Source organism: Onychostruthus taczanowskii, unplaced genomic scaffold (genome assembly GCF_017590055.1).
Source record: "Onychostruthus taczanowskii isolate IOZ18803 unplaced genomic scaffold, ASM1759005v1 scaffold22, whole genome shotgun sequence".
Taxonomy (NCBI): Eukaryota; Metazoa; Chordata; class Aves; order Passeriformes; family Passeridae; genus Onychostruthus; species Onychostruthus taczanowskii.
This window is the reverse complement of record NW_024499462.1, coordinates 8,591,083-8,615,839: the sequence shown is the minus strand read 5'-3', so window position 1 is coordinate 8,615,839 and position 24,757 is coordinate 8,591,083. Positions and strand designations below refer to the sequence as shown.

General features: G+C 39.9%; 1 protein-coding gene across 1 annotated transcript; it reads left to right on the top strand.

Moving 5' to 3' along the window:
- Positions 1-39: 39 nt before the first annotated feature.
- BMS1 (BMS1 ribosome biogenesis factor) lies at positions 40-22,466 on the top strand. The gene is made up of 23 exons (XM_041405019.1): positions 40-230; positions 496-730; positions 1,111-1,301; positions 1,659-1,738; positions 3,186-3,374; positions 3,839-3,981; positions 5,217-5,338; positions 5,965-6,161; positions 6,872-7,008; positions 7,495-8,330; positions 9,134-9,235; positions 10,149-10,306; positions 10,824-10,905; positions 11,851-11,927; positions 12,972-13,157; positions 14,565-14,753; positions 15,348-15,528; positions 16,025-16,083; positions 18,218-18,340; positions 19,362-19,509; positions 20,397-20,572; positions 21,067-21,228; positions 21,938-22,466. The coding sequence occupies exons 2-23, from the start codon at positions 555-557 to the stop codon at positions 22,172-22,174; spliced, it is 3,951 nt and encodes a 1,316-aa protein (XP_041260953.1). The 5' UTR covers positions 40-230; positions 496-554; the 3' UTR covers positions 22,175-22,466.
- Positions 22,467-24,757: the final 2,291 nt, after the last annotated feature.

Below are 24,757 nucleotides of genomic sequence, written 5' to 3'. Positions count from 1 at the left end.
ACTCCGCGCGCAGCCGCTGTTTCCGGGAGGGAAGCTGCGCAACGGAGCGGTCGGTGCGGGCACACGTGGGCCGGGGGGATAACACGGAACCGGGGGAACAGCACCGAACCGGGGGAACAGCACCGTACCGGGGGGATAGCTCCGAACCGGGGGGATAGCTCCGAACCGGAGGGAAAGCACCCGGCCAGAGGGGACAGTGTCGGAGCGGGCGCACGGCACGCACGGCCCAGGTGAGTGGTGGCCGCTCGTGCGGCAGGAGCCCTTGGCCGGCTGAGGCCCGCCTGTGCCCGCCTGTGCCCGCCTTTGCCCGCCGCTCCCCGCTCTCGGCCGCACCGCCGGGGCGCTGCCGGCCTGCCCGCGGCCCTGGGCCGGGAGTGCGGGGCCCGGGGGCTGCCGTGCCCGGGCAGGCCGTGAATGGGCCCCGTGAGCTGGGTGTGTTCGTGCTTGCACGGTGTTCTGTGCACACGTGCTCACGGTGCTCTCTGCCTGTGCCAGCTGCTCACACGGAGGAACTCGGCATCCTGCTGGTTGTAAACAGCTGTTGAACGAGGAAGATGGAGGAAAAAGAGAAAAAGAAGCATCGTGCAAAGCATAGCGGGCCAAAGGCAGAGAAGAAAAGGAAACGTTATCTCAATGACCTGGGAATAGGCGATGAGGAGAATGCACGGAAGAGAAACCCCAAAGCCTTTACAGTGCAGTCGGCTGTGCGGATGGCCAGGACTTTCCATCGGTGAGGAGTGGGAAGTGGCTCCGGAGGTGCAGAGGCGGCTGGAGGGGTGGGAGTTGCCTGGGCTTTCTTTGTTACTTTGTGTAGACATACACAGAGTGTGATTTTCGCTGGTGTGTCTGCCTGGGTTCATCATTCACCCAGTCACGCTGTAGTTTGTGTGTGTCAGGAGTGGGGTGCTTTGTGCCTCTGCTGCATTGTACACTGTGTTAATCTGCAGAAAAGCAGTATAGCTCCTCCGTGGGAGTTTAAGGAGCTATACCTGGTGTCTCTGCTCGTGCTCCGTTTTGTGTTCAAGCCTTTGCAAACACTGAAAACTTTCAAATAGCAAATGCCACTATCCATGACATTCCTCTATTTATTTATTACAAATTTCTCCTCAGAACTCAGGATCTGAAGACTAAAAAGCATCACATTCCCGTGGTTGACCGGACTCCTCTGGAGCCTCCTCCCGTGGTGGTGGTTGTGGTTGGCCCTCCCAAGGTTGGGAAGAGCACTGTAATAAAGTGTCTCATTAAGAACTTCACAAGGCAAAAGCTGGTTGAAATCCGGGGTCCTGTTACAATTGTTTCAGGTGAGAACAAAGATAGGAGAAATGGAGGTGCTTCTTTTTGTGCTCCTTACTTGTCTTGCTTTGAGAGCTGGGATGTGTTCATGTTCTCATGATTTCTGGTAATTTTGAAGATATCATTTGGTTGTGTGAACTGGCATATGTACAGTAAAAGAAGATTGGATAATTTTAAGCTAAAAAATTATAAACAGGCAAAACTAGAAACTTCTGCAGTGATGCATGTTGGATGACTTACATGCTAGACAAGAACCTGAGTCCCAGATACCCTGGAGGAACTCCAGGAATGTGACCTGAAAAGAAAACTGTCTGAATTGGTTTGCTCCCTCTGTTGCAGTTTTTGATGCTTAATTCTGTTTTCAGGTAAAAAACGCCGGCTGACCATTATTGAATGTGGATGTGACATTAACACAATGATTGACCTGGCTAAAGTTGCTGATTTGGTAAGTTAACATGGAATGTGATTTCTGCTGTAATTTATATTGAAAATGCTACTTTTGATTGGACTGCACCAGTGTCTGGTTTCTCTACACATTTTTTGCTATCAAAGGCAAAACTGTCTTTGCTTTCAAAGAGAACAAGACCTGAGCTCTTTGACAGACCTTATGTTCTGGAACAACCCCAGGACTTTCCTCATCCTGAGTGTGGGGGAAAGTAAAGTGTGTGTGTGTGAGGTGGGGGGATGTGAAAGAAGGGAAGTGCTGCTGAGCTCATTGCTAATGCAACTGGTAAACTTCTAGTGGGAGATCTTACTACAGGCCAAGGTGACACAGTGACTTCTCATTAATTTTATATGGTTAAACCATATAAAATCTGAAAATGAGTTTTAGTCAAGAAGTTTGCAACTATTGTTCAAAGTGGAAGTATGTATTAGTGTACTGGTTGGGGTTTTTTATGCACCCTGAGGACTGTATCTGTCTCCATCTGTTTTGTAGTAATGCAACTGATTTAGTGGGTGTGATCACTGTTGTAATTTACTTGCAAGTTTTGCATCAAGAAATTACACCAACTGATCCTGGGGATCCAGTGCATGATCCCTTTGTTCAGAATTTTACTTTACATGTGGATTTGGAGTATAATATTCAAGCTAATTAGGTATTGGGATCCTTGTCTAAGTATGAACTATGTAAATATCTAAATACTTGTGTACATTGATCTAGATATTCTTCTACTTTTATGTTTTCTACTGAGTAGGGGAAATGTACCAAACAGTACAAATACTTCTGCTGGTATATTTGGTGGATGTTTCAGATTCTGTGTGCACATGGTGCTGAGAATCTGTTTGGATTTATTGTTAAAGGGTTGAGATTACATCAGTGCTTGAAGATCTGTCATCAGTTCCTGTATGCTTTAAGTTATTTATTGTTAAAACCCTAAACCAACTTTGCTTCTATTTTCATGTGACTCTTGGCTGCTGTTTCAGAGCATTTTAGTGATGTGTAAAAGCAATTGCAACAAGGGAAAAAAGTTGGTTTTATTTATCAAAAGACTTGGCCTTAGCAGCATTACTGTATCCAAGACACAGATATAAGTGAAAATTTTCTTAATTTAATTTAATAAATTTTATTAATTTTCTAAGATGTTCCTGAAAATCTTGGAAGATAATCAATTTTGCATGTTTTAAATTCACCAGGTAGACACTTGTTCAGATCTTATAATAGTACTGAATGTTACTGCATTCCTAGAGCATCTAGAACATCTTTATCAGCCAAGTTCCATACTTCAGATGAAAAGCAAAGTTGGTTTTCAGGGTATATAAAAATAAAGTACAGAACCTTTTGCAAAATTTCGGTCCCTGAGAAGCTTAAGAGTTTAAAGTGTGGTCTTTGAAATAAGCTCATGTGGGCACTCTGGTAATGCTGTAGTGAAATGTGAATATTTTATTTACAGGTTCTCATGCTCATTGATGCCAGCTTTGGATTTGAGATGGAGACATTTGAATTCCTGAACATTTGCCAGGTACATGGCTTCCCCAAAATTATGGGAGTTCTAACCCACTTGGACACATTCAAGAACAACAAACAATTAAAGAAGACTAAAAAGAAGTTAAAGCACAGATTCTGGACTGAAGTGTATCCGGTATGACATTTAACATTAATTTTTTCATGTATTTTGCTTTATGGAAGCTAAATTAAAAGTGAGTCAATACTTAAGTGTTTATTATATTCTTACATCTTTTAAATAGGTAAGTGAACAATGCTGATACTGCATCAGATTGTTTACTCTTTCTTCTATTTGCTAAAATACTTGTGTGATTATTCTCTATCCCAGTGTGACGAGCTGCTAAATTTGCTACTAGGTTTCTTATGCAGGTGCTGTGCAAGGAGGATCTGCTTGTAGGTCTGTTTGAGGTCTTGAGGATGTGAAGAGTTTCCAATTAAGATTTAAGGGACAATTTTCATGTTGAAGTAAACTGGTTAGTTTGATCTTTCAGAACCAATTGTAATGTAATTTTCAGTTAAGATTTACAAATTATAATTCTGGGGTTTTTATGGGTATTAAATAGAATTTTTTGTGTTTTTATGTTTTTTTAATGTGTTTAGGGTGCCAAGTTGTTTTATTTGTCTGGGATGGTTCATGGAGAATATCAAAAGCAGGAAATTCACAATTTGGGGCGTTTTATCTCGGTTATGAAATTCCGGCCTCTCACTTGGCAAACGTCTCACCCGTATGTTCTTGCAGACAGGTGTGTGTTTTTCTCTGTTCTTTATTCTCAGCCTAGATAACACCTTGTTGTTTGAAAAAGCTGTGCTGTTAGCCCTCAGCTCTGTGTGTGAATGGGTGTTTGGTGTTCCCTGAGAGGCTTTGGGAAGGGAAGGCGCCTCTGCAGGTTTGTGCTGTTTGTGCTGTTCAGTTTTCACTTGTGTCAGATCATGTACACGCCTCTGGTATATTGTAAATACTTTTGAAACACAGGATAGTTGAAATAATCCTGCTTGTTGATGAGTATACTGAATTTCTGTGGAAAAGAAACAGCATTCTAGTGATTAAACAACAGCTGGTGAATTAGTCCTCTGAGTTCCCTGGAATATCCCTTCTGCTCTTCTCCCAGTATAGCATTTGATTCACAGTCACTTTGGAACATGAAAGTAATCTTGATGGCAGCTGTGCCTGCTTGAGAAATTACCTCACTTTTCATATTTTATTGCCAGAATGCTTACAGTTATGACTAAATTCCCACAATAATCCAAGGTGCCTTGAATGAGCCTTTTCTTTAGCTCTAATTCTTCAGGAAAAGTTGTCAGAGAAGCAGATAAGCATTGTGCAAAGTCCTGCAAAATACATAAAGCGAGGGAAAATGCGAACCCCACATTCTGTAGCTTTTCAGTAACATTGTTTTTAGTTGCTGTAAGTGTTGCAGTTTCATGATTGTTGGGTCAGCTTTGCAGCTGGGTTGTGTTCTCCATTCTCCTCCTTGGCTCTGTGCACTGCCTCCCCTGTGAGGTGTGGAAAGGAGTTTCCCTCTCCTGCCTGCAGACAGCCAGTCTTTTCCGTGGTTGGTTTTGTGTTGCTCACCCCCATTCTTAGGGAAAAGAAGGTGTTGTGTGGCTGCAGGGAATGTGACATGCAGCTGTTTGCCCTCTAAGGGTGATATTGATTAGAGGAGGGTTGTGTGTGCAAAGCCGATAAAGAGTAGTTAAAATGTGCTAAGAAAGCAATACCTGTTCAGTGAAGTGTCAGTAAACCTTCTGGAAATTTGTTGAACATAATTATACAGGTTTTAAAATACAATTCTAAAATGTTTTTAGAAGATTTTTTTTGCAATTAATTTTTTCTTTCTTATGATAATTCAGTTTTGATTATTAGAGTCAGCAGATCATGCAGTGGCAGCAGTGACGTTCTCTTCTCTTAAATTACCTTTTCTCAAAAGTTACCATTGAGACTCTGGATATTTTAATTGTTATTTTAAATGTTGAGTAGAATGGAAGAGCTGACAAACCCAGAAGATGTTAGAATCAATCCCAAATGTGACAGGAAGATATCACTGTATGGATACCTGAGAGGAGCACACCTAAAAAACAAAAGTCAAATTCATATGCCAGGTAATTTATCAGTCTCAGAGCTCTTTCTGTATTGATCTGTGAAAAACAGCATAGCTGAAATTATTTGTATCTTTAAAGTATGTTATACAACAGATTTTCCACCTTTCTAAATACCTGTTATGTTTTTGAAATTTTTTTTCATAACGCATGTTTTTGTGAAAATAAATCTTGTAAATAGATTGCTTTTTTTTAAATTTGCTTTTAATTGTGCAGTTTTGTTGCACTGATAAACACATTATTCACAGTATTTAAAATTTTTTAAAAGTGTATCACTTTAGAAAGTGCTTAAAATGTAAAACATATCAGTCCTAATAATGAAAAGTTAATTTAAATTATGTGAATTAGTAAATTATGTAATATATTTATTATTGTCAGAATTGAATAATTTACTATTTTAAGTGAATGATTAAGAAGTTTAAATTAAGAAATACCGTAGTAATAAATTTACAAACCTACTCAGAAAAGTGAGTTGCTGTTTTTGTAATTTGAAAACAAGCAAAAACACAAACAAAGCTTTGCAGGATTCTGGTGAATTCATGTATATTTCTCTGAGCTCAGTGGTGAGGAAAGGAATTGGATGTTTGGTACAGAGCTTCCTGCTGATGAATCATTGTCTGTCCCCTCAGGTGTTGGAGACTTCACTGTAAGTGATGTGAGTTTCCTGCCAGACCCCTGTGCTCTCCCTGAGCAGCAGAAGAAGCGTTCCTTAAATGAGAAAGAGAAGCTCGTCTATGCCCCTCTTTCAGGAGTTGGGGGTATTGTGTATGATAAAGATGCTGTTTACATTGACCTTGGTGGAAGCCATGCTCATGAAAAAGAAGAGGTAAAAGAATGCTGGTGTTTGTTTGAATTCTCTTGGAAAATAGAGTTTTTATCCTTAAAGCCAAAATAAGTGTTTAAAAATAAGCTTCTTTAAAATAATCAATCCTTATCTATCTGTAGTGGGTAATTAGTTCTTTTCTCCTTCAGGGATTTCAGAGAAGGGATATTTCTATTATCTGTTATTGCACAAAACATTGGAAGATCACTTAATATTAAATACCTAAAGTTTGTGTAATAACTTTCCAAATACGATTTGACCTAAGATTTATGAAATCTCCTGGTGCTGGACCATTACTATTTTTATTTTGCAGGACATGGTGATTGTTGGGAGAAAAATTCAAGGATTTGACTGGTCAAAGGGAGGAAAAAAAATATTTACCTACAAACAAATTTAATTAATTATTATTTCCCCTGTGTTGTGCTAAATGTTAAATACCTTTGGGTCTGTGATAGTGTGTTTGTTGGTACTGTAGTGGTTGCATATTGTGAAGGATTCCCTCTTCAATTTTTTCTTGGGTTGATATTATAGATAAGCTTAAAATGTGAAGAGGGAAAGGGAGATCTTGCTATTCTATTCTTAGAAAATGTTTCTTCAAAATGCTCTGCAATTTTTTATTGCATATGCATATTTCTGCTGGTTTAGACTGATGGCTGTCATTAGACATTTGTTTATTCAACTTCATTGAAAAGTAAAAAGTCTTGTCTTTCCAGGAGGAAGTGAGGCCAAATCAGGAACTTGTTCAGAGCCTCATCTCCACACACTCAGCCATTGATGTTAAGATGGCATCAAGCAAGGTCTCTCTCTTCATGGACTCTGCACCCTTGGGTTCAGAAGATGTAGGACAAGAGTAAGTTTTGAATGCTGAGCAGTGTTTGAGCATGAATGAATCTCTAATTTCAGGCTCTAATTTAGGAAAGATTCTCAATAGAGCACAGCTAGTAAAATGACATATTGTCTGTTTCTTCCTCTTCTGAGATTACTCATATGCCACACTGTATTTTGGGATAGAAGTAATTGGTGCTAGAAAGCTTTGCAAGCAGGGTAGTCCTGCCTTCCAGGAATTTCTTGCTGATAGAAGTAACATTTCTGTTTTAATACATTCCGTGGAAAATGAAGAAATTTCTTGCAATTATTTTTGGCTATAACATTCAATAGTCTAGAATAAAGAAACATTAAAGGATGCCAGTGCCTTTCTAATGGTCTACGTAACTTCACTTTCTTTGAAAGAAAATTTGTAGAACTGTTTAACAATATTTACATGAAGCTTCATTCTTTCATTAAAATTTTCTTGTACTTTGCCATCTTACCCCAAATGTGGTCTTTGGGAAAACAGGTTTGTGATGCCAAAAGAAGAGAGGCAGGTGGATTTGAAGACTGGAAGAGTTCGTCGGAAGGCTGTATTTGAAGACGAGGAGAAGGAAAATGATGATGTAGCAAGTGATGAGGAAGATAACCAAGAAGAAGAAGATGAAGAAGAAGCAGTGTCTGAAGATGGAAGTGATGGTGATGATGAAAATGATGCTGAGGAAGAAAGTGAGAGAGTGCTCTTGCAGGAAGGGATGGCTGTTAGGAGAGGCAAGCGTCTGAAAACAGAGGTGGCTCAGGAAGAAGCTGTGAATGAGCTACCAGCATTTGCTGACAGCGATGATGATCTGGAGATGAGCTCTGAAGAAGAAGGAGAAACTGCCCCTGAAGACAGTGAGATGGAGGAAGATGAGGAGGAGGAAGAGGAGGCGGGGGATGTACAAAGGACTTGTGACAATGAAAGCTCAGGTAGTGAATTCGAGGCTGCAAGTAAAAGAGCTGAATTTAAGCACTGTGATATGGACAGTGAACATACAGAAACAAAATCACAAATCTCAGAGCACAGTCCCAAAAGAAAAGCAGTGGTCACTACAGATTCAGGAAACTGCACTGCGGAAGAGGCATCAGAATCTGAGGATGAGAACTCTTCCCTTGAAGAGGGTGATGATGAAGGAGCATCACATGAGGAATTAGAAGCTGAAGAGTCAAGTAGGAATGGATTTCAGCACAGTAAAGCAAAGAAAGCTGATAGTGTTAGACACACCAAAGTTAAAACTGTAGATACTGAGGATGATGATGTGGAGAACCTGCTGAGAGAGGAAGAGGAGTATGAAGAAAAAATAGATCTTTCTGCTGACACAACAGGTAGACTATAACTGTTTAATTTTTACTGTTCCACTTTAATTGTATTAATTGTTAAAGAATATAATTAGTAAATACTCTATAATGTTGCCTGTCATACATATATAAATATGTATTTATATATAATTCTTAAGTAGCAGAACTGCAAGTTAGGAAAGCTTGAAATACTTGGTATTAAGCCTTTCATTTACATTGTAGTATGCAGTGTCAGGTTTCCTTCCTCTAAAACGGAGGTGATTCATTTTATAAACAAAACTTCATTGATTTTGCATATACTTCTCTTTAATCTTTATAGCTATGTGTGTAAAACAAATTATGATGCTCTATAACATCTAGAAAGACTAAAACATGTTTGGGGGAATGTTACTGAAATGCATTAACTGCTCACTGAGCACTGGAACAGGAATCTCCATCTTTGGAAATGTGCAAAAGCCATCCTGACATGGTGCTGAGCAGCTTGTCTTAGGTGTGGCTGCTTGAGCAGTGGGGCTGGACACAGAGACTTCCAGAAGTCTCTCCCAACCTCAGCCATTCTGTGAGTCTGTGAAGAAGACACGTATCATCCTGAACATGATCAAACCTGTTACTGTTGTTAATAAATTTTTAAAATTCTATCCTAAAAAAAAAAAAAAAATCAGTGGTATAATTTGTTATCCACAGTTTATGTTTCTGTGTATATATGGAGTGTGAGAAAAAGGAACTGTGGGTTGTGTCTACACTTCTTAAGCCTCTTGCCATCTCCTTATTTAATTTATTTTTGTAGTTGCTGATTCTTGGTTTTTTTTGCAATTTTTTCCCCTTTTCAGGTGCACTTAAATGGAAAGAGGACCTCACACAGAAGGCAGCTGAGGCCTTTCTAAGACAGCAGCGATCAACCCCCAATCTTCGTAAACTCGTGTATGGAACAGGTACAGATCTCTTTGGAAACTTGTCTCAATATAGGATGGCTTTTAGCTGTTACCGAGCTTTCAAGTCTTAATATTTGAGCATGATCTTCTGGTGAGAGGCTTGAGGAGAGTTAATTGACTTTTTAATTGCTGATGCTCATTTTCACTAATAATTGTAATGAGAAGACAGTCTTTACTTTTCCCATAAAAAGCATTTTGAGTTCATTGTGTAGACTACTCAGTTGTTACTCATGTTTTCTGATACAGTTATTTCTTCCAAACGTTTAAGGTTTGTAATGATCTGATACATATTATGCAAACCCATTCTGGTAATTGTGTTTCATAAAGGGATATTTTCTATTGGCTGGTTTCAGAAATTTCTGTCTCACAGTGACATGACTTAGTATCAGGTGTTTGTCAAGGGGTAAATAGCTGGCTTCAAAGGAAGAGAAAATTGCTATTTATGTAACTTGTCCTGTTATAATGCACAACTTTTACAGTGGTTGTCTGAGTGTGCCAATCTCATTGTGCAGGACCTTTGTAGAACATGATGAGAATTTGGCCTTTGTAAACCTTCCACAGTGCAGGTGTGGGAAGACTTTCTGACAGATTGTCCAGTCTGGTATTCTTGATTTACACACAAGCTTAATTCCTGTTCCTGCTCACAGATCATTTTGCTGTTTTCTGATTTGAGGTATTGAACAAGCATCCTCTGTTTACTTATTGGGCAATTTTTTTTAAATATAATTCCAGTTATGAAAACAACTGGATCAGGGTACCTTTTCTTCAGGCTTTTACATTTAAAATGGTTCCAGTTTGGTTCTTTTATTTCCTCAACTGCTGTAGCTGTTGGGAAACATGAGGAGAGAGATGGTTAATGAATTTCATGCATGTACTGTGGGAGAAATCATCACAGCCTGTGTGTTTGGTTTAGCTGTGGAGGATGAGGACCAGGAGAGCGAGGATGCAGATGATGAACTTGGAGGTTTGTTTCGTGTCAGCCGTCCAGACAAAGCATCCAAACAGAAGGCTAATGCTCTTGACTGCTCCAAATTTCTGGTGGAAAAGCTGCAAGATTGGGATTTAGAAGAGGTAATGCCACTGGATAATTGCTTCTGCATATCCTGCCTGGTTCTGTCCTGGCTGTGTCTCATAAAGCATGACTGAGCTGTCATTGAAACAGACCTGTGGGGAGCTATGGCCACAGTGTCTTAGATTGTGCCACTTGCTGTCACTGTAAGTAACACATTCCAAAGTTTGTTCTTACAAGAGTGGCAAGTTACAGTAAATCAATTTAATGCTTGTCTCACTTGAAATTTGGTGGATGATAGTTTGTTCTTTATTTACCAAAAAGTAAAAAGCAGGGGAGAGACCCAAGTGAAAATACAATGTAGGGTAGAGATTTTGGTAGTGCAAAGACCTTTGGGCAAGAGTTAAACTGGATTCACAATCCTGCTTTTGGGGAGGCATTGTGTAGTTTTGGTAATGGTGTTTTGATGTGGAGCTGCATGTGAGAATTGTCTCTGATGGGGGAGTGGGGAATGTCTTGGGGAACGTTTCTGTTGATGATAAGCTGCGGCTGTGCAAGGCAATGACATTTATTTTGCAGGTTATGAGCAGTATTCGAGACTGCTTTGTTACTGGAAAGTGGGAGGATGATAAAGATGCAGCAAAGCTGTTGGAGGAAGATGGTATGTGTAACACTTCTAAAATTATTCCTGTATACAGGATTTTTAAGAAAAATATGTCTTTTTACTTATTTATGTAGAATATTTTACCTTAGTGCAACACTTGCAGGGTTTTTTTTTCCAAATTATTATATAGATACTAACACGATTACACATTGCTGTCACTTGCTGTAGAAACATTAGGCACATTCCACATTCTGGAAATTTACTTTCTGAAAAATAGAGTATGTAGTTAAAATTACAAAATGGAGTCCTTAGTCTCAACACTTGGACATGCCAGCCTTGAATTATGTATCTGAGTTCATCGAGTCATCATATATGGTTTATTCATTTGGACAGTCATGGTAGAAATAAACAGAAACTATTCTTTATTGGGAAGACAAACTTGTCTTTCATGTTAGACTGAAAAGTGAGATCTATCTCCAGATGTTTTGTAGGTGCTATTTTTGTTTGTTTTTTTTTTTTAAAGTAGGAAATACCTTAAAAATTGATAATGTGGCTGTATCTTACATGCATCATGATTGTGCTTTAACAGGCTTCTATATGCCTATGTTTTTAACCTAAAGACTGTCAGCTATATTTAATTTTTTTTAAATTAAACATAGGAACTCAACTGCTCTGCTGGTGTATTGTGTCATTAGAGTGCAAACTAATGTATTGGGACTCCTTTGGGGTGATCTAAACTTCATTTACATTTTTTAGATCATAAGGGTGTTGAAAGGGTAAAGGAGGAGCCACTTTGAGTTTAGGTGGGAATTTTCAGCTGAAGCTATAGAGAGGGCAGAACAAACATATAAAACTTGATGGGAATCAAAAATATTTGGACTGAAACTAATCTCCATAGCAGCACTTGGAAATGCATAGTACTGAACACATGGGAGATGGTGTGCAGCAATACAGCAGAATGGTTAACTAATGCTCACATGTCTTGGGTGCTCACTGTTGCAGAAGAGCTGTATGGAGATTTTGAAGATCTGGAAACTGGGGTTGTGCACAAAGGAAAGGCTGCTGCTGGAGGACAGCAGGTCTGATCTGCATTTTTATGTTCTTTAGCAACTTAAGTGTGTGTTTCTTTTCAAGTGGTGGGCATCCTATGTAATAAATTTGGTGTTCATAGAATCAATAGGAAGGAAATCAGTGGGAGCATGAAAGAAAATTTATGTTTATTACTGACTTTATCTAGAGTGGCATGTTTTTAGCCTGAGCCTGAATTTTTTGTTTATAGTTAATTATATAGAAGTCACCTCACTTATTTAACAGTAGGTGTCAGGCTTAATCAAGAGCTGGAGGATCTGGAGGCAGGAGAGAAGTATTTTAAAACCAAATGTAATCATAACTGTTTGTACTATGTCATCTCTTCTGATGCAGAAGATTACAGCACTCTGTTTAAACACAACAAATAATGGAAACTTGACACAGTTTCCTAGGTCATTCCTCTTATCTGCATAAAGGAGGTTGGTGGAAGCAATGTTATGCTGTGGCTTGGATATCTTCCAATAACAGAACTGTAGTTGTCTGTGACAGTACAAACTGAAAAATCAATTTCTTTTTGGACTGAGCAACTTGATGGTTTTGCATTCATTACAAAATTGAGGGTAATGGCATCATTTTGGCAGTTTCTAAATGGTCTGTGAACAAACTTCCTTCTCCCTGGTCTCCAGAGTGCTTCCAGGCTTCCAGCTTGCTCAATGCTGTCAAAAATGACTTTTTTTTCCTCCTGTATTATAAATGCTTATATTAGCTCTAGAATAACAGGTAGGTCAGTTCTAGGGTCTGTTCCCTTACATTAAAATGATCTTTAGTCAAAAAAGTTTTGTCAGTGAAAAGGAATATGATTAGATCATGAGATCTTTTGGTCCTTGCTGAAGTTGTCTCCTTTGTATGAATAGCTTACTAATTTCTGTCTGAAATTGAAATGTTTTTCAAATGTCTAATGATTGACACTATAAGAAAGTACTGTTTAACCATATCTATAAAAGTATTGTTTTATAATATCTATGAAACTGTTGATCAGAATGGGTCATTTTCAGTGAACCATTTTACATGTTTGATAACTTATTGTTGATTAGTCTGGAAATGAAGAAGAGGAGGAGGAAGATGAAAAGATGTCCAAACCAGAACCTGAGGAGGAGGAAAAGAAAAAGGAGCGCATGGACAAGAAAAGAAAACTTAAAGAAATGTTTGATGCAGAATATGATGAAGGGGATGCCACATACTTTGATGATCTTAAAGAAGAAATGCATAAACAAGCCCAGGTACAATCTGCTAATTTGACAATTTATCTGGCTGCATGTCTCCACAATGCTCCACAGAGTTTGTCTCCCAAAGATTTTTTCCTAGAGACACAGGTGATGCTCAGGAGGTATTTCAGAAAGTACACACAAAGAAATACATGCTTGTGCTTTTTTTATGCTTGAACTTTTTGATTCTGTTATCTGGAAAGGAAAACAAGCAAACAAGCCAAACAAATGAAAGCTTAATTTAAACTGAGTGCAGTATGTAACCATACTTTAAATCACTGAATAAGCCAGGATGTATAATCTAAACTTCAACTGCTTAAAAAGTTTTTAAATAAAAAAGGCATCCTTTTATGTGTAGGAAGGTGCAAGTTCTCCTCATATTAATTTCTGCCATATATTTTCCTGGTATTATTTTTAGTGTGATTTTTTTGCACTGTTATTAATGGATAAGTAAATTCTCTGTGACAGTCCTTTTCTTCCAACTGTGAAGTTATTTTGAGGAAAAAATAATTAATGACTATTGCTCTGTACATGTGGTAGAAGTCTTTAGTGTAACTGTATCCAGAATGTGAGGTGTTGGTTTTGTTCCAGGCCTTTGTTTTTTTTACATGAGAACTTGTAAGCTTAAAAGTAGCTTCCTTCTTGGACTGACTTGGGAGAACACTGCCTTACATTAATAACTTTAATAATGTTAATAACTTCACTGTCTTGTCTTCTGACAAAATTTTGCCCTAAGCAGTTGTTAAGTTAATCCTCACCTGCTTGTATTACCCTCTATCACAAAGGATGATATGAACTCTGGTATGCTGATGCACTGAGAGCACTTTAAGGGTAAAGAAGGACATTCCTCTAAAAGAATCAGTGTCTTATGGGTGACTGAACATCAGGAGCTAGAACAGGAGGGTGAGGCTCCTGTTATTTACGAGGATATCTTCTTAAATATTTGCACAGTATCTACTTCCTTATTCCATGGTACAAAAGAGCTTTTGATGATGTACAGTGTGAGGATGCACAAAATTATTTTCAAGTTGCTGAGTTGCAGCATGGTGTCATGAAGTGACACCTTAAAGATCAGGACGTTAACTTTAAAAGGTAATACTTGGGCTCCTAAATCAAAAAATGTACTTTGGACAGTTGTATCTTTAAAATCCAAAGTCACCATAGTGAAAGGTGTATCAGAAGTCACTCAGCCATTTGTTTCTCTTGGGTACTGTCTTTCAAGCAGACTAGCAGGCCCGCTTGGGATCCTAAATTGGAAGGGCTTTGTGGTGGTAGAGATCTTCCTCTGAATAGGAAATACAAAACCTATTAGATCTTTCCCAAAAAGATTTATATAAATGTTAAAATGTTTTAAATAGAACCATCCCTTCCTGAACAAGTTGGTAATACTTGAATTTTGTGAATTATATCTTTGTCACGTAGCTTAATCGAGCAGAATTTGAAGATCAGGATGATGAGACCAGAGTGCAGTATGAGGGATTCAGGCCTGGCATGTACGTTCGAATAGAGATTGAGAATGTGCCGTGTGAATTTGTTCTGAACTTTGATCCTCATTATCCCATCATCCTGGGTGGTCTCGGCAACAGCGAGGGAAATGTCGGCTACGTACAGGTACAGAGCCAAAGGGCTGAGTGTGTTTTATCTCAGTGCAGGTGTGCTTCAGGGTGTCTGGAGTTACTGCTTTCTGTGTACTTAAAATACAGAAAACACAGAGAGAAACTTCCATCCTTGTCTCCCGAATAGGGGATTTGCTTTTAACACAAAGTGTAATTCTACAGCCGCAGATTCTGGATTTTTAGAGGCTTAATTGGATAACTGGAAAAGGTTACTGTTGTTTAATGTTCAGCTGCAGAGGTGTTTCAGGACTGAGGTCTGATACTGTGATTGCTAAATTGCAAACATTAATTGCACTCTGACCTTTGTGATCTATATACAAGTGACTACAGAAAAACTACTAGCACATATATAAATGTATTTTTAATATAATACTTGCTTGTATTCATAGACACATGGCTTCAGAGTGAGTGAAATACTGATTGACCTTCCCAGTCAACCTAATGTTATTGAAGATAAAGATAAAACCTAATGTATAAAAAATTCTAGTGTAGCCAGTTGTTTTCAATCATTCCTGAAAAACTAAGGCTGGAGTGTCAGAATTGCTGTTGCCATCCTGTAGTAGCATGGTTCACCCTCTCTCCTCACCAGCTGCGCCTGAAGAAGCACCGGTGGTACAAGAAGATCCTGAAGACGCGCGATCCCCTGATCCTGTCGCTGGGCTGGAGGCGCTTCCAGACCATCCCCATGTTCTACATCGAGGACCACAACGGGCGGCACCGGCTGCTGAAGTACACCCCGCAGCACATGCACTGCGGGGCGGCCTTCTGGGGTGAGCTGAGCTCCTGTGTCCCGCTCCCTTCAGCACTCTGCAGCTCTCGGGCTTTGCGGGATGTACCAGGGAATGCGGCTCTTGCAATGAGAAGTACAGCTTTTGAAACTTCCCCGTGGAACAAAAAATAACACCAAGTAGTATGGGAAAATAGGCAGTTCTGTAATATTTGTGGATTATTTAAATGATTTGTGAATTGCTTGGCTTTTAAACAAATTCTCAGCATTCTGCTGAGTTGTAGTGTATTGAAGAGGAACCTGATTTGTGTGCAAGATAGACTTTGCACACCTTATGGGCCAAGCCCTTGCATGAGTAACTTCTTGGTAACCATTCCTTTATGGGGCTTTAAATGTGAGCAATAGTTTGAGTTTTTTAAACTTTGGTTTTCTTAATTGAGTATATCTGTCATGTATTTTTAAGCTTTTGGAATTTAAATAGGGGCTAGATATTGTGTAGTAAAACTTCTCAGAAATTTTTACATTTAATTTTCTTTTAGGGCCCATCACTCCTCAGGGGACAGGATTTTTGGCAGTACAGTCTGTCAGTGGCACGACGGTAGGTTTGTTAGCACAGAATGTTTATTAATGCTTTCTGTGGATGTTTGGGCAAAATATATGTGTTTTGGGAAGAAGGTCTACATTATGATAAGACAGATAAAACTCAAAAGCTTGAGTCCATAATACACCAAAAGGTGTATTATGTTGAGATGGGAAACTGTATGGAGAGGATTTTTTTGGTTGGTTTGTTTGGTTTTTTTAAACAAATTTCAGGAAGAAATTGTATATTGGAGAGGATTTTTTTGGTTGGTTTGTTTGTTTTTTTTAAACAAAATTCAGGAAGAAATTGTATATTGTGAGGGTGATGAGGCTCTGGCACAGGTTGCCCAGAGAAGCTGTGGATCCAAGGCCAGGTTGCGTGGGGCCATGAGCAGCCTGGTCTAGTGGAAGGTGCCCATGGCAGAGGTGTTGGAATGAGATGATCTTTGAGGTCCCTTCAAAACCAAGCAATTCCTAAATTCCAATTTAAATAGTGTTAAAGCAGTATTTATCAGATATGATCTTTATTAGATATATATTAATCAAAGGTAAGTTCATGTTTGCAGACAATTGGTAACAAAAGCTTTGCATGGCCTTGTAATGAGCTTGTCAGTAATCAGAGTGGTGATTATCTCCTTCCGGAAATATGCTTCAAGTACTATTGCACAGTTGTCTTTTTACATGTTTTAAATGTCTGTTTCCATCATGTGTCCCTCGCATAATACAGTGTCTTAGAGCGGTGCACAAAGCATTTCTCCTTTGAGACTTTCTGTCTGAGTAAGATTCTGTTTCATAAAGAGAGCACAGTGAGGTAGATCACAAGGACTTTTAGATTGTTTCCAAGGTAATTAGAATGGCAGTTCTGGAAGTCTCATTAGTGAATGGTAGGAGTGTTATGTCAGCAGCACCTCAACTAGTCTGTACTCGTCATTCTGCATTTTTCATGCTGCATTACTTCTGTAAAGGTTAGAAATTCTGAATCTTAAAAGTGAAATGTGGAGTGCAGGTGCCCCACAACATCCTTCTCTCTAAGTTGGAAAGATATTCATTCAATGGGTGGACTCTTCAGTGGAGCAGGAGTTGGTTGAATGGCCACATTGGAGGGTGGTGGTCAACAGCGCAGTGTCCTGATGTGCAGTGGTGACAAGTGGTGTCCCTCAGCAGTCTGCACTGGGACCAGCACAGTTTCATCAGCACTGACCATCAGTGACACAGGAGTTTGCAGGCACCACCAAGCTGAGTGGTTGACGTGCCTGAAGAATGGAATGCAGTCCAGGGGAGCCTTGAGAAGTGGTCCTGGGGGAAGCCCATAAGTTTCAACGAGGCCAAGTGCAAGGTCCTGCACCAAACCTGGGGCACCCCCCAGTGTCAATGCTGGTTGTGCAGTGAAGGGATTGAGAGCAGCCCCTGCTGGGAAGGACCTGGGGATTCTGGTGGGCAAGAGCTGGACATGCTGGACTTGCAGCCCAGAGAGCAAATCACATCCTGGGCTGCAGCAAGAGCAGTGCCAGCAGCAGCGCAAGGGAGGGGATTCTGCCCCTCTGCTCTGCTCTGGTGAGACCCCAGCTGGAGTACCATGGCCAGCCTTGGGGCCCTCAGCACAGGAAAGACAGGGACCTGTTGGAGCAGGTCCAGAGAGCAGTCACAAAGATTATTGAAAGGATGGAGCACCTCTCCCAGGAGGAAAGGCTGTGAGAGAGTTGGGGTTCATCATGGAGAAGAGAAAGCTCTGGGGAGACCGCATTGCAGCCTTACAGTACATAACGGGGGGGCTTAAATATGGGGATAAACTTAGCAGGGCCTGCTGTGATAGGATAAGGGGGAATGATTTTAAATTAAAAGAGTTGATGTAGACCAGATATGAGGAGGAAGTTTTTTACAACAAGGGTGGTAAAACACAAAACAGGTTGATGAGAGAAGTTGTGGATGCCCCATCTCTGGAAATACTCAGAGTCAGATTGGATGGGGCTCTGAGCAACCTGATCTATTGGAAGATGTCCCTGGTCACTTCAGGGGGGTGGGACTAGATGACCTTTAGAAGTCATCTAGATGACCTTCCAATCCAACTATTTTATGATTCTGTGATTCTAAATGGTGTCTTCACTGTTTGACAAATACACATTCAGCAGTGTCTTTCCTATCTGATGTTTCAGCCTGACTTCCGGATTGCTGCCACAGGAGTTGTGCTTGATTTAGACAAATCCATAACTATTGTAAAGAAATTAAAGCTAACCGGTTTTCCATTCAAAATTTTCAAGAACACTTGCTTTATTAAGGTAAGTTCATAGGTATGTATACTGCAAAACCAGATGTACTGATGTTAGGAAGGAATACAACCTGGGCTTGTTTTTCCTGAGGCATAAGTTCTCAGTTATTGTTGAATGCTGTTTTGGATCTCAGGAGCTGCCTGTGGTTTTTTGACCTCCCTTCCATGTGATCTAAAGGTACTGGTTACTACAAGAAATACAAATAATTGTTAACCAGACAAAAAATTCGGGAACAATCTCCTGATTCACATTCAGTGTGATTTTTTTTTCCCTTCCCACCCCCTGCTTCTTTCCTAAAACCCACTGATTAGCAGTGGCAGACACCTTTGGAGGATGTAAACCAGTGCCTGGTAGGTATCAGTGTCTTCCCACTAAATTTCAGCTCTGGAGTCAAAGCTAGCAGTGCTTAAGGCTTCTCAGTTACAGTTAAAAAATGTTTGGTGTAGGAAGTGCTGCAGAAGTGAGTGTTCACTGACCTTCCCACTGTGCTTAGCTGGCCTTTCAGGCTCAGGGAGAGCTTAGGTTGTTCTGCATTTGAGGCAGCAAGCAGCTAAGCAGTGATCCCAGCAATGAAGCACTCAAGTATTTGCACTAGGCACAGACAGAATTTTTTCTTGCTTTTCTTGTGATATATGAAAGAAGCACAAATCTTCAAGAACAGTATTGTATTAGAATCTCAGAACTAGCAACTTAGGGCAGTTTGTTTGCTTTTAAGGTATCCTGTGTTCCAGCAAATTACTTTAAAGGAGAACTATAAAGCTTCTGTAGATATGTTCTGTTTTGAAATTTTAAATATATATATTTAATGCTTAGCAACCTTGCCTGTGATGCATGACTAAGTAGATTGCTTTCAGTAGCTCACCTAAAGTCAGCTCAGTGGGTTTTTGGCATGATCAGCACTCTTAGTCTAAAGACAATGCTATGCTCCTGTTTCTTAATAAGATATGCTTGTGGGAATTCTGGTTTTGTGGCCTAGGTCACAGAGAGAGACTTGGCATCTTGAATGATGGTGGGTAATTCACATTTTCAGGGAATGTTTAACTCTCAGTTGGAAGTGGCTAAATTTGAAGGTGCAGCGATCCGTAGCGTGAGCGGCATCCGAGGACAGATCAAAAAGGCCCTCCGAGCTCCCGTGGGTGCTTTCAGAGCAACATTTGAAGACAAGTTGCTGATGAGTGGTAAGTTGCACATTGCATGTAAGTTATCACACAACTTTCATCCTTCTTCACAGATTGTAAAGCAGTGTCTCAGAATTCCGGGATCTGATAATTGAGATGTGAATTCATAGAGTAAGAAATACCTTGTGAGATGCAGAGTGAAATTCAAAAGAAGTATATTTTATGTTGGATTTCTTTCACTTAGACTCAGAAGTCATATAGAATGCAGATGAAAAGGGTTGAGTTGAAGACATGCATCTTCAAATGTTTTAATGCTTTCACAGCATGGTTTTAGTGTTTTACCTAGCCTTTCTCCTTGAACATGATGAATTGAATTTAGTGGTACAAGTGCTAGAAGGACACTTTTCTGACAAGTCCAAGGACTGGTATTGTAACTCCAGTAAACTTTTTTTCTGTAACCTTTTGGGGAAACAGTGCAGAGGATCTCCTGTGTTTGCTGAGTGTCACTGTGATATTGAGAATATGAGTTTATACTTACTTGGGTTTAAATGCCCTAGTTTCCTAAACACACCAAAATCACAGATAGTACAAAATAAAAGCAAGTTAGTTCTTATATAAATATAGGCAAAGGAAAAGAAAATTGGTTTTGTCAGTAATTATACAGGTACATCTACATATATGAATTCTCTTGCTTGTTCTTGAATATGAATGATGAACAGGATGGTATTCAGCTGTCTACTCTTCAGGAATGTATGCTGTTCATGCCTTTATGGGATTTGGCATTGCTTTTACCACAAGTTGAAGACATGTGGTCTATATACCAAACACAATGCTAGCATGTGGTGTAGTATCTGTTCTGTTCAGGCAATCTTTGCTTAGCGTGTGGATGTGATGAACTCTTTACATTTCATATTTTTGGAGTCAAGTAACGTTCCCTTTTCTTTCAGATATTGTTTTTGTGAGGACTTGGTATCCTGTTTCTATCCCAACATTTTATAACCCCGTAACATCCCTGCTGAAACCAGCAGGTGAGAAAGATAGCTGGAGTGGAATGAAGACTACAGGCCAGCTGAGGTATGAGCGAGGCATCAAACTGAAACAAAACAAGGATTCTCTCTATAAGGTATATTTCTGTTTTGTTTTGTTTTTTAAAACCAGTCAAATTTGCAGTGTGTCTCATACCTGTGCAAACTGAGAGCAGTATAAATACATGTTCATACACATGCATGTGTGACTTCAAATTTTTATCTACAAGGCACAGTCCTGGCATGAGATGGAAATAAAACAGTTGAGAGTAGATTGTTATGGGTCAATTTAAGTTTATAAAGTAATCTGCGGGGTAGAAGTCTTCTCCAGAAGCTTACAGAGACTTCTGCTGTAGTAATTGGGGTCAACATATAATTTACAGTTCAGTCCAAGGATGTCAGAGGATGTTGGTTTTTTACTTTTGGTTTGTGTTTTTTGTGGTTTGTTTGGTTTGGGGTTTTTTTGAATGTGTATTTCTATTTAGGTTTGTGGTGTTTTCTGGGGTATTTTCCCCGCTGAAAGATGAAAAATTAAATAAAAGCTTTTTAAGATCATGAATGTTGTATGTATGTTCTGTATTTATTCTTTTAGCCTATTGTGAGGGAGAAGAGGCACTTCAATAAGCTCCACATTCCTAAAGCACTGCAGAAGGCACTGCCTTTCAAGAACAAGCCTAAGAATCTTGAGAAGAAAGGCAAAACTCCAAAAGACCAGTGGAGACCAGCTGTTATCAGGGAGCCTCATGAAAAGAAGGTAATTATCACTTACTCTGAATCAAGGACTCCTGAAGGGTAAATGTGTTGTTTAAAGCTTTTCTAACTATTGTTTTGGCATTTGAATCTACTGCTAATGCTAAAGATATATATGTTCCTAGTGGAAAAAGATCACTTGCAATTTGTTTTGTTCCTGTTTGGCACACGGTATGTATATGGAACTGTCACTGAGTGGATGGTGTCTATTTTTTAGACTAGTAGGTCACCTGAAGCCTACATAGACTTTTGTCCTTGTCACAGCACTTGCAAGGTATTTCACTTGGATTTAGTGCTCTCATATTATGGGTGACTTAAATTGGCAGCTGCAGTTTTTTATTTGACTTGTCATTGCCATGCATTATTAACACAGACAGGATTTGAAGCAAATACTCTGCTTCCAAAATTGAGAATTAGAGTGCTTGCAGAGGCAAAAAGATCCAAACTGCAGTTTAAGTGTTCTATAGTAGCAATTAGGCATAGCCTTTTAAAAGCTAGCTAACCAACATCAGAGTTCACAAAAATTAAAGCTTTGATTAACTTCCTAACAGGATAAATAATTAAACCATTTTAGAAACTGGGTAACAGGTGCAGAGATAATTAGGAACTTGCCTTGAATCTCTGATTCATTATGTGTGTCTGCTGAGGTTACACTGTTTCTTGTTCACCAAAACTGAGCTGCATGTATATTGATTGTCTGTTTTCTGTTCTAGATATCAGCTCTGCTCAGTGCTTTGAGTACAGTGAATAATTACAAGATAAATAAAGCCAAAGTAAAGCATCGAGAACAGCTTAAAGAATATCTCAAAGTTAAGCAGAAGGAGGATGAACAGAAATTCAAGAGGCAAAAAGAGGCTAAGAAAAAAGTCTATCGCATACTGGGACAAAGGGAGAAAAAGAGGCAGAAGTCAAGCTTGAAAGGATCTAGTAAGGGAGAGAAGAGTATGTGAAATTTCATCAGATTTCAGGCCAAATGAGGAAATAGGGTAGCTGTGCAATGTTCTCTTGAAGAAACAAAAAGGCCTTGGACTACACCAGATGTACTTTCAAGAGAAGAAAGAAATGCAAATATGACCTTACTCACACTCTTGAATACATTTGGTATTGTATATAAATAAGAGGTAGAAGTATGAATTGTGGTTTTTATACAAGAATAATCTGGAGGACTTTGTATTTCAGTGTATTTCTATTCATACTGCATATTTCTGTCTAGCCAATAAAGTATTTTAATCAATTACAGAATATTGTTTCTTTGTGTTTTGTCTTAGTGAACTTCTGTGGAAGAAAACTCCCCATAATGTCTCCAAATATGTCCCTTACTTTGAGCTAGTACCTAAATTTTGCCCTTGGCAAATCTCTTATTAAAAGGTGTGAAGATCAACAGTTACTGGGTAGGAGTTTGGGAAATTCTTTATCTTTGATCAGAGTAGCTCACTCCTGTACTTAGGTCATTTCCCCCTGCATGAAAGATCTCAGTTTTTTCCACCTCTCACTAGGTTATTAAGCAGATCTTCAAAATAGTGTTGCATCTAGATCTTGTGTTACTTGGCCAATTTTGGCACCTGAGGCTGTCAATAGGTCCCTCACTGACTGCAGCTTTCTGGGAAAAGGTATCAGACCTTCCCCAAATGTGTGTAGCTAGTCTGTGATTTTCTGTGGGGTAAGCACTGACAGGGTAACTTGCTTCCTTTGGGAAAATCTTCCTGTGTCCAGCCAGCTTGGTTTCATGGTACACTGTTAGGCTTAAGATGAATGGAGAGAAGAGGTTGTAGATGGTTTCAATCCTGTTGAATTAACTGACAGTTGAAGCCTTTCTCTGTATGACAGAAGACTTTGAACAATCATTTTGTTGGAAGAGCAGCAGAATTTATTTTTTATGCCATCTATGGCATAAAAAAGTAGTTACTATGATATACCTATTTTTAATACTTCATCCTCAAACAGGCAGTGGGGCAGATAATATCAGTAATTTCTTGGTCTCATTTCTGAAAAAGTTTACTCTTTGTCGTCAAGCTGAAATTCATTATTATTGCACTGTAGTAATATTTGCTATCTCAGATGTGAGATCCCATGTGGGATCAGGCTGCCTCACACAAAAGCCTTTGGTTGAATGGGTCTGTAGATTTTTTTTTTAAATATTTAGTGTTTTGGGATTTTCTTAATTAATCTCATAATGTTCTGTTTACTGATATTGAAATTCTAATGCATCCAGCTTTGTCTATATGATACTAGGCTGACACCTGACTCAAATTAATTTGTCAGTAATTTTTTTTTCCCTTGTGAGATTCAGATGAGGTCACGTGAATATGAAAACGTGGTTTATGTTTGAATAATTGAAGAGTCTCTGCTGAATAGACAACTGCTGCCTTCAGAGACTTACAAGGAAATTGCTGGCATTTTGCCCCACGGAGTAGTACAGGATGGTTGGCCATGGCTTTGTTTCTGCTGGGTTCTTTCTGCTTCTGTCCAGCTGCGCTAGGCTAGCTCTAATCAAGCCATCAAGGAAGTGTTTCCTCTTAACCCTGTTTTTATGCTGATGTGAGCAAACTTCCATCTTAGGTGCTGTTGTTTGCATCTTCCATGCACTCACACGTGACAAGCAGTTGCCTGGGAAGTTAGCACTGCACGTTTGACTTCAGGTTTTCATATTTGCTATTTGCATGTCATGAAAAATGACTTAGATCTGGTTTATCCATAGTAGCTCTGCCAGAGACAAAAATGGTGTGCTTCAGTCTTCTTTTCTTTGTGGAGAGAAGCACCCGGAGGGCCAACTGAGCGTGAAGATGTGACACCTGGGAAGACAGTATGGTACTTGGTTTGGATTATACTTGTTTTCTTCAGGAAGCCTTCTTCAATGGGAGAGAAAACGCTGGAAATTGACCAGATTTGTTTGAAATGAAGACAAGTTTAGCAGGCGGTGGGCGGCAGGCGGGAGCTGCTGTGTGTGGTGGGCCCTGCCGAGAGGAAGGCGCTGGCACAGGGGCCGGGCCCGGGCCCGGGCATTCCCTGCCGGCTGCGGCTGCTCCCGCATTTCCAGCCCTGCGGGAAGGCTCCAGGGAGCCCTGCCCGGCATTTCTGCCAGCCTGGAAAGAGCTACAGCCCCTGCGTGGCTGGAGAGAGGTTAATACTGTTTTGAGGAGAATCACCACGTGCCAGCTAGGGGTTTTGTCCCCAAACACGAAATAAATCTTGCTTTTAGTGGTAGCGGAAATCTCACGGTGCTTTTGGCCTGCTTTTAGCAGGGATTGTTTCAGCTGTGCCCCCGCCCAGCCCCACATCCCTCGCCACAGCCTCCAAGTAAAACTGCCCTAGGAAAACAAACAATATTTACTGCTCCTCCTCAGCTGCTGAAGCAGCCTGGGTTATCGGAGGGAATCGCTGGCAGCAGGCCGGGGCTGGCAGGTGGCGGAAGGAGGGGCTGAGCTGTTCTTATCTTGGATAAGCCCTGCCAGCGCTCTGGGAGGCGCAAATAATTAGCAGTTGTGCTCGTGATTAAGCCTGAGGCAAACGTGAAAAACTGTAACAAAAGCAAA